The sequence below is a fragment of the Gavia stellata genome, chromosome 7, assembly GCF_030936135.1.
Source record: "Gavia stellata isolate bGavSte3 chromosome 7, bGavSte3.hap2, whole genome shotgun sequence".
Taxonomy (NCBI): Eukaryota; Metazoa; Chordata; class Aves; order Gaviiformes; family Gaviidae; genus Gavia; species Gavia stellata.
Window position 1 is genome coordinate 15,027,049 of NC_082600.1, and position 13,694 is coordinate 15,040,742.

Consider the following 13,694-nt stretch of genomic DNA (forward strand, 5'->3'; position numbering starts at 1 on the left):
CGGAGATGCCCCACGAAACCGCGCTCCACTCCCGGCCCGAGCCGGCCGCCCACGGCTCCGAGTCCCTCCCCGCGCTTGGCGGAGCGGGGCCGGGGCCGCTCCGGCGCCGCTTCCCCGGCGGGCGCGTTTTCCTGCCTGTCCAACCCCACCCTTCCCCGGGCTGGTGCTCCCTCCGGTAGTTTTTCTTCAAAATAAAAGAGAAAAAAACCCCACAAAAAAAGGGCAATAAGGGGGTGGAAGACCCGGGGGGGGGGCAGCGGTGAGCCGGCCGCGGCGGGCAGGGCAGGGCAGGGCGGGCAGGGGGAGGGAGCGGCCCCGTCCCTTTGTACCTGCCGTTTGAAGGCGCCAGGCGGCCCCGCATTGGCTGCGGCGGCCGCGGCTCCGGTAACACGAGCCGGCGGCGGGGCGCGGCGCACCGGAGCCCGGCCAGCGCCCAGCCCGGCAGCCAAGGGGGCCGTGGGGGAGGGCGGGGCTCGGCTCGGCTCGGCTCGGCTCGGCTCGGCTCGGCTCGGCCGCCAGCAGCCGGCTCTCCTTCTACGCCGCTCGGCTCGGCTGGGGCAGGGCCGCGCCTCCCTGCCCGGCAGGAGGTGGGACCAGCCCCAGCGCTGCCGCCTGCCTCCTCCCTCCCTCTCTCCCTCCCGAGGGCTGAGCATTCCGGGAAGGCGCCGGCTCCCCCACCGCTCCTCGGCAGCGCCGCACCGGCATCGGCCGCCACCGCGCCGGGCTCGGCCCCACGTCGCCGCGGGGCTGCGAGCGAGCTGCGGCGGAGCGGGCAGCGGCCGCGGCGGCGGGTGCGCGGTGCCCGGTCTCCCGTGGCGGGGAGCGGCGGGCGGCGGGGGGGCGGGAGGACAAGTGGACGGAGCGCCCGGGAACGGGGCGGGGGGGGGCGGCCGCCGCGTAGTTGTTTTGCCCGGGGTAAGTTGGCCGATCCCCTGCGGAGGCTTCGGTTGGAGGGGGGGCAGCGCTTGGCTCCCGGCTCCCTGCCGCCCCCAGCCCCCTTTCGGGGGGGCGCCTTTTTTTTCCTCCCCCTCCCCCCCGGGTTGGTGGGGTTTTTTATTATTATGGGGTCTGTGGGGGAGCAGATCTTCCAGTCCGGCGTTGCTCTTCTTCCTTGTCCAACGCTCTGCGGAGAACTATAATATTTCTTCCCCGAGATGCTGCAGTGAATTTTAGTCCCAGAAAATCAGGAGAACAAAATAATCCGAATACCCCGAACCGTTTGTTACCGTGTGAGAGCAAACGCTGTCTAGGCACAGATGATGGCAAAAAATTCCCTGGAAGGGTCTAAAGAAGACCTGAGCAAAATTTCGGAAGAGGAGATGCTGAGGTGGAGCAAGGAAGAGCTGGTGAAAAGACTGAGGAAAGTGGAGAATGAAAAGATGAACTTAATGGTGGAACACGGCAACTTAATGAAGGACGTGAACCGGCGGCTGCAGCTCCACCTGCACGAGATCCGTGGGCTGAAGGAGGTGAACCAGAAGTTGCAGGACGACAACCAAGAGCTGAGGGAGCTCTGCTGCTTCTTGGATGACGACCGGCAGAAAGGCAAGAAGCTGTCGAGGGAATGGCAGCGCTTCGGGAGGCACACGGCCAGCGTGATGTGGAAGGAGGTGGGCATGTACCAGCAGAAGCTGAAGGACCTGGAGGCAAGGCAGGAGACCCTCCTGCGGGAGAACGTGGAGCTGAAGGAGATGGTGCTCATGCTGGACGAGGAGCGGAGCGGGGCCGGCTCGCGGAGCTCCATCGACAGCCAGGCCAGCCTGACCAACCTCAACGGCGGCTCGGCCACCAGGGACGTGGGGGACGGCAGCAGCACCTCCAGCACGGGTAGCGCGGGCAGCCCCGACCACCATCACCACCACCTCCACCACCACAAGGCTGGCGACAGCAAGGCCGGGGCCATGCGGAGGTCTATGGACGACCTCTCCGCGCCCCTTCACCACCGGAGCATCCCCAACGGCCTCAATGGTGAGCCTCTCCCCCCTCCTAGCCTCGCTGGCAGCAGGTGCCGCCGGCCTTGCCCTGCACCACCCCCCCATGGCAGGTCCGGCCCCCCTTGGCCATGGGGTGAGGGATGCCAGGGGAGGGGAGTCCTTGCCATCCCCACCCCAGCCCATCCTTGCTGATCTCTTCGGAAGAGCAGCCCCGGGGGCCGGGGAGGGGCTCCCGTGTGCAGGGGGGGGTGGGATGGTGGTGCTCCTTGGCTGTGTTATCGATGTCTGGGGCTGAGGGTTGGAGCCTTCTTTATCTGGAGGGCTGGTGTTGTGTTTTGTTTGTTTGTTTTGGTTTTTTTTGACAAAAACCAGCCTTAGTTTTCAGGGTTAAATAAACACTGGTTTTTCCATCTCTTCCTCCTCCTCTCTCTCTCTCTCTCTCTCTCTCTCCCCCTTTAAATATTTTGGTTTATGTTTGGCTTGCTTGTTGGCTAGTTTGATAAGATTGTTAAAGAGCCTGGATGAGATTTTGGAAGTATCTGATGAAAGGTGCAGGTCTGCCCCACAGAGCATCACCTGTTAGCTCCGTGGGTTCTCAGGGCAGGCTGACTCTGGCACGCTCAGTCGTTTTGGAGAGGTGCAACTCGGCTTCCCCCCCACTCCTGTTCCCCTGCTGCCCTTCAGAAACGGGAGTTTTGTTTGTAAAGAAGAGATTGCTCTCGAAGGGACGCCGTACTCGCAATTTTGATCAGCCTAGTCATTAAAGTTAGAAACAAGCTCCACTGTGAAATCGTGCCAAGTCTCCTCTGACAGTTTGTATTCAAACAACGTTTCTCCTGATGTCTAATAGTGATCAGGCATTAAAATAGTAATACCGGAATGTCTTTAAAATGGAGATTTTTTTTCTCTTTTGAAACCAACAAGACCACATACTTGACTTCTAGAAGGAGTAGTTTGGCCAAGAGGGTTCAATAGGAACCAAAGCAGGCACCAATTAGTTGTTGTATATAAGACTCCTTTTCAAGTTCTTAATCCTCTTTTCCAACCAGAGAGGGCTATTTTTCTGGTTGGGGTACCCTTTCCCCTCCTCCAAGCACAGACATGGGGCTGGACCCCCAGAGGCTGGCTCCGACTGGTGTCAGCAGTGGATGTGTTTACCAGATAACCGTGCTTTCAGCTCCAAGAGCTTTTGGTGGTCCTGGTGGGACCAGGGAGTGCTGGTCCTTTTCTTTAGTGATTTATGGCAAGTCCTTATGACCCAAGAGGTCTGAGGGCACGCAGAACCGATCAGCCCTGTTCTCAAGGTCATGAATTTGCCATGCATGGTCCTGTTGTCACAGCTGTGTGTCTCCACTCACAGCTGGAGGTGTTCCGGCCACCTCACCCAGCACACAGGGATTGTTGGTTTCAAGGGTGATCCAGTCACCAGGTGTTGCAGGGTACAGCAAGCATCTTTAAATGTTTGTTGTTTTTTCTCTCTCTTTCTCTTAGTGTTGTGTAAATTAGAAGTATCTGGTTTGTAAATCTGCAGATAGCTTCTGTTCCTGATGTGACTTGACTTTATTTTCTTAAAGCATTGATTGCTCTGCACAGGGGCCTGGAGAGCACTTGGCAGGTATTGAATGTACCGTTTCTGTTTTGGGACAGAAGGGCTTTGCAGTGCTGGTTTGTGAACCTTAGACCACTTCCCTTTCAGGTATTGACAGCTGACGAGGACAAAGCCAGTTGAATTCATTCTTGTTAACCCAGGGCTCTTGTGCATATGGGACACCACCACGGCCTCAGAGCTGTCCCTTAAACCCAGTGTTTAAGGGAGGCACTGTAGAATTCTTCGCATGGGATTCAAGTCATCCCCGTCTGCATGAAGAGGAAAGTCTCTTCTTGCAGAGCTCTGTCCTCATTGCCCTCCTCAAACGCTGTGTGTGGGACGGTGCCCAGCAGCATCATTCGGAGGGGACTGAGAGCTGAGTCTCTTGTCTTGTCCTATGTAGGGTAAGTGTAGGGAGGAGTGGTAGAGCATCTGCACGTGCATATGTTTCCATGCGCGCCTCTGCACCCTTTCTCCTGCTCCTGAATAGAAAGGAGGAGTATGGGCTCAAGCATTTCAGTCGTCACCTTAGGTTTTAGTGACTTCTGGTTTTGGGGTGTCTGTGGAAGACGGTCTCTGCGGGAAGCACTGAAGCTAGCTCTTTGCTGCTAACCTGTGCAGCTTCATTTCTGAGGGTGGGACAGATATGATCAGCACTTTTAAAGCTAATAATCCTTGTAAAGATGCAAACAAGCCTGATCTCTCCACGTAGGTAGTGAAGCTGTAAAATGACTTGAATAGTTGTCATTCTCAGATAGCATCGGTATTCTGCAAGGCCATTTCCCTGACTGTGCCTTTGGAAATGCCTCTCAATACATATGCAAATGCAAAGCTTATCGGGCCCCTTTTTTGACTGACAGCAAGAAGTCTGGGAAGGGGGGGCTTGCCTGGGACCAAGCGGGAATTCTGTTAAGCCTGTGATGATGTGGAAGAGCAGGGCAGGTGAATGTGAAAAACAAACCCAGGAGTCAAGTGGGTAGTGGAGCTGTCACGGAGCAGCCCTGGCAGCGAGCATCCTTCCACGTCTCCTGGTGCCGTCTCTGCCTTCCGTGCATGTGGCTTAGATCTCAGCCTTTTTATACTATTTTCCTGATGATTTCCCCCCCCCCCCCCCCCGGGATGAAATGGAAGGGAGGAAGAGGATAAAGTGTGGCCTTTCATTTTTAGGTTGCAAACTTCAGTCTGGTTTGCTGTTGTCTCATGTCTTTAAAACACTGCATAACTAACCGGTGGATAAAGCAGAAACTGCCCGGTCAGCTCAACTAATAGGGCAATGAACAGCCCTCGTATACTTTCATACAGAGGGTGGAGGGGGATCTCAAATGGATGCAGGGCAGAATTTAGCATCTGTAGTAAGAACACAGCAGAAGCCTTGGACAACTGCTGGGGGCAAGGCATGATGAGCTGTTTGCTAGAGCACTTTTGCATATGGAAAAGCTGGAAGGTCCTGAAATGTGCCGCCCTTGCTAGAGGTATCAGTGGGGCTTCGTGTGGTGCTCTGCTTTTCTAGGTATGTATTAAGCAGGACTGCTTCACTTGTTTAGTGCTTTTGTAAAGGAGTCAAGAGTATGGTGGCTGTTAAACGCTCCTAGGGAGGTAGCTTTTTAATGAAGTCTTAGCAAGCAAAGGTGAATTAAATATTTCTTATTTTCTCTCTAGCAATCCTTTGGAAGTGAATTGGTAAACCAGGCCTTGATTTATTGGCCCCAGTGACCCACCCCAATGTGAGGTGAACTCTAGTTTTGTAACATGAATTCAGTATAAATGGTAGAAATTTAAAAAAAACCAAAAAACTAAACCAACCTGTGATCCACCTTCCCTTCACTCTTCTGAAGTCTGCTTTTATAAACTGGGTTTTTGGAAGCTGATACCTGGAACCTGAAGATTAATTATCCACTCATGGAAGATAAGGTAGTAAGTGTAACTGATAGTGTGAAAATGGCTAATATTTGATCACACATGTAATCTGATGCAGCTCTGGATATTCTGCTGAGAGCCGAGAGGAAGTATGCTTGGTCTGAAAGTAAATGGTGTTTCCATTCTCCATGTATGAGCTGGTACCTGAGCTGCGGGACAGGGGCATTTCCAAGCTACGTGATGGGAACTGGCCAGTGTCTGGCATCCGTGTTGAGTGATATGCCACAGTTCCTGTAAATCTACCCACAGATCCAAGACAAAAATCGAGGCACAGTCGCTGTGTTATGCTTGTGAGTGCTTTGGCTTTCCTTTGTATGCACAGCGGGAGTCTCTGTGTGCATACGTAGTCTTTCTGCCTGTCCAGCTTCAGGCAGCCCTGTTGGAGTGATGGCCATTGCTACTGCCTGGTTCCTGCCAGACTAAAGTTTCCAAAAAAAGCCTGAATAAAAAAAAAAAGACAGCCACATTGTGTGATATTAACAGGACCTGGGGGAAAGAAAAAGCCTTCAGGTACCATAGGATATGTCCCTGTACTGTGAGGTATGTGGGAACATTGGAAGGAGTGACTCAAAGCTCCCTGAGGCCAGGGCAACGGCTTCCACTGGTTTTAGCCTTATCTAGATCTGACTGGGACAACTGTTTATCCATCTGCAAGCCTGGAGGCATACAGCCTCACTAGCTGGTGATGTGCCTGGGACAAAATCCTGTGCATGCAGGCAAAGCTTTCAGGCTTTAATTTCTTTTCCCCCCATCAACTGAATGTTGTTATCACAACTTCTCCTTCACCTTCCACTGAAGCTCTTTGCTCTGGGTTCCCAAAATGGGCATTTGCTTTATTTCAGTTGGGTAAAATCTTAATGCATTTCTTTATCAATGCGAACAGTTTTGGTTTTGTTTGGGTTTTTTTGGTTTTTTTGTTTTTTTTTTTTAATTATTAAAAACATCAACACTTAAAAAGTGGTCAGAGAGGTCCAGAAGAAAGCTGTGGATATAGGAGATAGCCTGTAGTAGCAGAGATATTAATCTATGGCCTCTTGCTGTTGTCTGCTCCAACAGAAGAAGAATGGTCTCTCTGGGTGAGGGGGTGGGAAGATCTTTGCTTCTATTGATTCCCACTTGTAAATGTCCACATGTTTATCTAGAGGGTATGATATATTACAGTTAAAATGGTGGCAAAGAGAAATGGCTGTTCCCTGTGGATTGGTATTGATCGGACATGCAGCTACCCTGTACTTATTTCTCCTCTCTTTACACACCCTTTAGGCCAAAGTCCTTTGTTTTTATTAGCGTATTTATAATCAATATACATATTATTTACTATGACATATTAATGAGGCCTTCGAGATGAGAAGATGCAGGGGCAGAAGCAAAGGGTGAAGTTCATCCCATTTAATTTGAGATAACTCCAATATATACTTTAACATCTGCATCCCCTTGGGCTTCCTTTATGGGCCATGTGGAGAAAGGCACTTTGGTGTCATGATTTATGTCAACTATGTCTGCTTTAGTGGGAGAAGAGTTGTACTCCAATCATGCTTTTTCTCTCTGCTGATGGGAAGGCAGCCTGGAGGGCTAGTTCATATGCAACCATCTAAAGTCAGGTGAGATCAGTCCTGTTCCAGGTGTTGTGGTGACCATTGTCCGCTCTTCCAGTGCAGCTGTGCTAGCCTTGGTGAAAGAGAGGAAATCGCCTTTCTCAGGAGCAGTCAGATGTCACCCCTTGCAGTCCCTACACCGCCTGGGCACAGCAGCCTGTCTCAGAGAAAGCCCTGTTCTCTGCGATGGAGACCTCTCAGAGCTCAGTGGCCCCTGCCACGCTTAAGCAGAGGTTTGGCTGCTTGACCAGTTAATACCTTTCTTATATCAAGAGCACTTCTCATCCTCTGAACGTTGCTTTAACTTTTTTTTTTTTTGATACTGCCGTATTTAACCTGTCAGTGTTTTTGGTGATGTAGGCTGCTATGTACAGGTTCGTTGTGATTAAGCCAGGATATCTGCCCTGGGCTGGTTCACTAGATGTAAGATCTTTATAGAAACACCTGTTTCCATCTTTTCTGTAAGTTCAATGAGTTCTGCTAATAGGCTTGTCAGTGCTGAGGTCTCGGGCACTAAGGGTACAGCTTGAGCCTCTTGCAGCCAGTAGTTGTTGGCCACTCGTCCGAGGGGCTTCAGTGGCGTGCTCCACCTGAGGGATCTTTGTCGCTGCCCGCTCCTGCCTTCCTGCTGGGGCTCTGCCTGTGTGCCAGCCTGCTAGGCTCCCAGACTTCAGGGTCGCTGGTGTCCCTGAAACCAAGGCTCAAGACACTTAAACTAGGTACTAAAATTGGGCCATATCTGGAAACATATTCTCCATAGTAATGCATTCAAATTTGTTTTCCTCTTTCAATTTTCTATAGACATATCTTGTTCTCAGCTGTCCTGTTGAAGGAAAAAACTTGTATTGATTAAAAGGCAATTTTCTATGGGCCTTTGATGGAATTATCCACTTACACTTGTCAAAAGCAATCAAAATAAGGGGAATAAACTGTGTTGGTTACATGTAAATGATTTGGTCCTCTGGAGGCATTTCATCAAATAAAGCTGAGGATCGAATTAAATGGTGATCTAATTAAGTGGCAGGCATGGGAACCCAAAATGCAGCCTTGGCAGGTGTTACACACGGTGTGTGTGTGGAGATGAGGGCCATGAACACTAACAGAAGCGTTGCATCTGAAAGCTCGAGGGTTAATGCTTTTGTGGGGACAAGGCTGACCACATCCATGCAACCTGGGTGATACTGGAGGCCCACCCTGCGAGGCACTGGGCTTTTTATCTGCCCCAGCATGGCTGTGGCCTTGCTTGCATCTCTCAGTCATATCCATGGCAGGGCCTGCTGATGTTGTCCCCTTAGGCTGGCTCTGCGGCATCCTTCTGTATTGAGGCTGCCCTTTGGATATGCTCTGGGAGCAGAAAGATGGACAATGGCTGATCTCACTGGTAGGTGAGGTCAAGCTGAGGTGCCTAAACTGGCAAAAATGTCTGGTATATGTCAGAAGGTGTCGAGTGAGGCAAATGAAAAAATGTGTAAGTCCATTTAACATACACTTAGAACACTTGGCCCCAGGAAGGCTAAAGTCCTTTCCGTGGTTGCAGTCAGGCCTTAATGCATCCTGCTGCAAAACACACGACGTTGCTCGCGTGGAAGAGGGAAGGTTTGGGGGCTGCACATCCAGTTTTCCTGCGAATTAGCAGCGACTGGATGGGTTTGCTTCTGCATTCTGTGTTTTTAACCTGACTTTTTGTCTGCCAGCCAGAATTCATCCTGCCCTGTCGCCAAATGTCATCATCCCCTTGTGGTTAACTTGCTGCAATTCATGAAACACTTGGCTGCCATAAATAGTTATGTGCAGAGGTTCCTCCGCACACAGAGCAGGCAGAAATTCGCAGGCAGCGCTGCTAGGCACTCGCACACTAACATGTCCACCAAGAGAAAGTTGACCCACTTCTGCAAATAGATAACTCCTGGCAGAAAAAGTAGCACTGTCTCAGAGAATCTGTCTTTCCCATGCCTACTGAATTGTGAAGCAAAAAGCAAGCCAGCTCCATCTTCTGAATTAACAGCGATGTGAGCACAGTACTCCCCATTGAACCGAGAGTGTGTAAATTAGCCCTTGATCTGAGGAGGGCTTAAAATGGCCACAATTCGTTTGTAATTTTTTTTTTTAATATAATGAGCGCTTTTGTTAGTGAATGAGGTGTATGGAGTTCAGGACTCAGCTGCTCTTAGGCATTAGGAAGCGTTTGTCACCATGGCAATTGAAAGCTGCTGTACAGGTTATTTTGAACACTTTTCTAGTGACTCATGTCTGGGCCAAGACCATTTATGCCAGGTTACTTTGGTCTCTGTGCATACAGGTATGTGTATACTCTTCCCTCTCTTAATTTGCTTCTTGCCTTGCTATTTGCCCCTCTCAGGAAGCTCATTGCTTGTACTGACTTCTTACATCTCTGAGCAGTGGTGGTGCCAAACGTTCACCTTGCTCAGGGACTCTACTCAAAGGGTCTTTGTGAAAGATTGTCCTTGTGAAGTAGATTACAGGTTATTTATCAGTTGGATTTGACACTGGGGCACTCTAAAGCACTATGTTAAGTGCTGTCAGTATTGCGACTGTGTTGCCTGGTTTAGCAAGTGGCTGTAGACCCTCCACTTCCAGGGATCTTGTGGTGAGATTGAAGCAATCCTAGATTTGATGTGAATTATCTCATCATCTGCATGGGCTTCTCCTACAGGCTTGTAGGATGGGATGTCTCCTGTTTGCCTAGGGTGGCTGTGGAGGGAGAGGGCTGTGCTGTCTGTAGCAGAGGGAGCACTGGCGGCGAGCGCTGGGCTTATGGCATCAGGGCTTTGGCCAGCTGTAAGCTGCAGTCGCAGGGGTGACACGCTAGCTGTCTTGTGCGGTTGTGTCAACCTCGGCTTGCTGGCAGAATTAGTTCAATCAAAGCTGGCGTGCTTTGAAAAGCCCTTCAGAGGTTGCTCCATCCCCCAGCTCCGTGCAGTGACACTCAAGACTGCATGCTGCTGCCTTTGCCCCATTTCATCCCCAAACTCCTCTGCTGCTGAGGTTTCATTCGCATGCAGGGGGGGTCAGCGGCATTTGGATATTTGTGGGAGATGGAGGATGTAGTGTGTAGAGCAAATAGATGGAACAGGGCTCAGGCTGGGATGCAAAAGGAGATACTTTACCGCTCTTTCAAACCGCCTCCAGGGCAGTAGGATGCTCCAGGGCTGCCTGTGCCTGGGGGTTTGGCATCTCTGACCACCCCTGCCTTCCCGGGACAACCGAACACGGCCATGTGGTGCGGAGACCCCCGCTGCGGTGCAGTGGGGAGAGCTGCGCAGCGGGTGCTGCTCTGTCACCTCGCTGCAGAAGACCCATGGAGAGGAAAGGAGCAGGCAAAGGGACCACCCAAAGTGGAGCAGTAAAACAAAACCATTATTTCAGAAGAGAAGAAAAAGTAAGCCTTACAGCATTTCCAGTCCCCAAAGCTTAATATTTCTATGGAAACCAATGCAGCAGGAGACTTGCTGTCAGTCTCTGATCTAGTGGGGTTGAGTAGATTTAAAAAATGTTTGTCCTTCCCTACATCTTCGGTCCTGGATCATCTGAAGACAGGTTGCTATGTATCACAAATGCAAGGTTAAAACCTGCATTCCTGGTTTCCGACTCTCCATTAAGTGCTAAGCAGTCTCTGGAGGGTTGGCATCCATCTTTCAGCTGCAGTTTTTTACTTGCTAAAGTACATTTCATTCACTCTATGACACTTATTGGTAATGTCTTGGCCTATAAATGCCACTCCTGTGACACCCTGCTCCTTGAAGGGTGGCTGTGACTTTGTATCAGGCCATGGACTCATTAGTATTGTGGTACATCTCAGTGCCCAGTGAAGTTATGGCAGGGACACCGTTTGACTTGAATGGAGTTAAGAGTTGGCCTCTTTACATTTGCTTTGGTCTTTTATGCGAAGGAGATTCATAATGTCTTGAATCTCTACAAAAGGACATAATCTGGCCTATTTACGTAACAGTCTGCTTATTTTTTGTGTAGCCAGAGGACTACCGCTGGTTATATATGTGCAGCTTTTTACCATTTTCATGTTGATGTTTTCACTGGTTTCCCCCCATTTTTGTTTTCAGTAGGTTCTACTAGAAATGGCTTCAGGACAACCTACATAAAAGTCCACTGTTTTATGCTGGAGTAGCATCGTCAGATGCTAGCAGAGTATCAATAATAAAAAATAACTCATTTTGGTTGATGCTGAATCTTTTTCAGCTCCTAACAAAGGTGTTAAGAAAATCTTTCTTTTATGTACAGTCTTAAAGGACTTTTGTGATGCACAGTATTCTTTTGTCTTCCTGCTTTCCTGTTCTAATATCCCTTACTGGGGTTTGCAGTCTCATATTTATATATTTCCCAGCAGCTGAATATAACTTTGATCTATGCTTTGGATCTGCAGAGCTTTTAATCCCTTTCCACCGAGTGAAAAGCTTGTTTGCTGTTGAATGTGATATGTGGTTAAAGGTTATATGATCTTCAACAGCAGCTCGTGCATTGCACAAAGATGGCATATTGTGAAAAACTCTGATAAAATGTCCCCTTGTTCATTTTCCTGATTGCAACTCAAACCCAGCATGGGAGTGAGTCAGTGGTTTGCTCCTGTGCAGACTGCTGATACACCTGTCCTTTGCTGTTACGTATACCTATGTATTTGCTTGCTTTATTTCAGTTATTCATTCATTTCTTTGTGATGTTTATTTTTGAGGCTACAAACCAGATGAGTATTTCAGCCAGTGCAGCAGGATTTCTGTCTTCCAATTCTGATAACATTTGCGGTGTTTTCCCTTTTTATTCTCTTAACTGCTTGTTACAACTCTTAAAAGATGGGTTTCAGTTTTTAAAGCCTGCGTGTTTATTCCTCTTTGATGTCCTGAAACATGATTATGTATGCCTTGTTTGTGGAGATCTTCTTTTCTGGAGTGGCTGCAGGTTCCACCTCAGGAAAAATAATGATTTCTGCAGCTCTCAGTCCTCCAGGCCACGTTGATGTAGTTGCATGTGTGTGACTGTATTCAACCATCTTCTGAAAGTTGTTCTTTTTGAGGTTTTGGTGTAGCAATTTGTTTTCTGGATTCTGAGCAATTTATTTGGAAGTGTCCCATGCTTGTCTCCTGGCCTCGTGTAAAAATATGGTCCTCTTTTTACGAGGTCAGTTAAGACTGTATTGTTTTAGGTTTAAGCTTTAAAATAACGGAAGAAGGATGGATGGTTTTGCGACTTAAAGCACTGGATCGGGATGCAGATTTGGTGCACTTTCTCAGCATGACTTTCTGATGTAGTCTTAGGTAAATTATGTGATCTGTGGTTCTCCTTTTATACAACCAGGATAATACATTTTCTTTGTTTTCTCCAAGTTCCTTGTGGTTCATTGGGTCATTTATAACCTGCTCATACAGTGCTCAGCAGAATGAGACCCTTACCTCAGATGGGGCCTCTAACCATTGCTATGATACCAGAGATAACAAACAACATAGGTTTTGAGTTATAATGAGCTAGCAAGGAAGGAGCAGCTTTTATAGTAACTGCAGACATTTCTAATTCCCAGTTTTGGAGTTGCTTCAAATCCTGTTACAACTTTACTGGGAGGTACACTTTATATGTACACAACACATTCTGTGTTGGGGTGCTTCTTTCTGTATTGTATATACTTCTTGGGATGATGACGTATGGACAGTGTCCAGCCAACTGTCAAAAATAGAGATTTGTCAAATAATAATTCTTCTCCCAAACGAGAAGACAAGGAGCAAAATAAGATAAAGAGCAGTGTTTGCCTCTCCACAGCCAGAGACAAGTGCAAAAGGATGCTGCTGCTGTCACAGCAACAGGTTACCTCGATATCTTTCAGGCAGTGGGGACAGCATTTGTTGTTATTTCAGCTCGTCATCCCATCTGCGTTGCCCAGTTGAGTATCGTATTATATATGTGTCTTTAAAACGCTGTTTATGTGGCAGCCTAGTGCAGTTTCGGCTGAGGTGAAGAACCGCAGCTGTGAAGCAGGCGGGTCCTTGTCATGTTGCTCCCCATGTCACTGCAAAGCAGCGGTGTCTTTGCCGTAATTGCTGAAGGCACCTTTCCTCTTTCCAATTAAATTCTTACCTGATCCCTTGATTACTGTATTTCTGATGCTGATAATTTTGTAACTTCTAACAAGCCCTGACTGAAAAGTCATCAGAGTCACTCTTGGGTGTGAACCCAATGTTTCTTAACCACCTTCGGCTTTTATTCCCATTTGCGGAGTAGAATTTGTAGGGAGGAACTATTTGTCAGCGTATCACCAAATCATTGGGAGGGTGACAAGACCGTAGTAACTCTTCCTAGGCAATTATGTATGAAAGGTTGTCAGTATGAGTAGTAAGGGAAGTTAAAAGCCTTAATTTTCATTTGGAATTGAAACCCTAATGACTTTCCACTCCCACAGCTCATAAAGACCTTGTTTCAGGCTCAAGTTGACCAAGAAAAAGGGGGGAGCTCTTTTATTGCAGACATTTTTGTGCAGGATTTTTATGAAAAAGCAGATTTATGAGTCACTGTTCTTTTATATAAAAGATAATTACTGGAGTATGAACCTCAGAAAAGTGACATTTTATGGCTTTGCCGCTAGCCACGCAGTGCGGAGCTTTTGCTTTCTCTCTTTTCAATTAGTTAAGTTAAACAACATCT

At 48.7% G+C, this 13,694-nt stretch overlaps 1 protein-coding gene across 1 annotated transcript in view; it reads left to right on the forward strand.

The window, feature by feature from the left end:
* The first annotated feature begins 1,256 nt into the window (after nucleotides 1-1,256).
* Nucleotides 1,257-13,694, forward strand: part of CCDC85C (coiled-coil domain containing 85C) — a 112,145-nt gene continuing 99,707 nt past the window's right edge. The window contains exon 1 of the mRNA XM_059819873.1: nucleotides 1,257-1,968. Coding sequence (XP_059675856.1) covers nucleotides 1,257-1,968 — 712 coding nt within the window. The remainder of the gene's footprint in view (nucleotides 1,969-13,694) is intronic.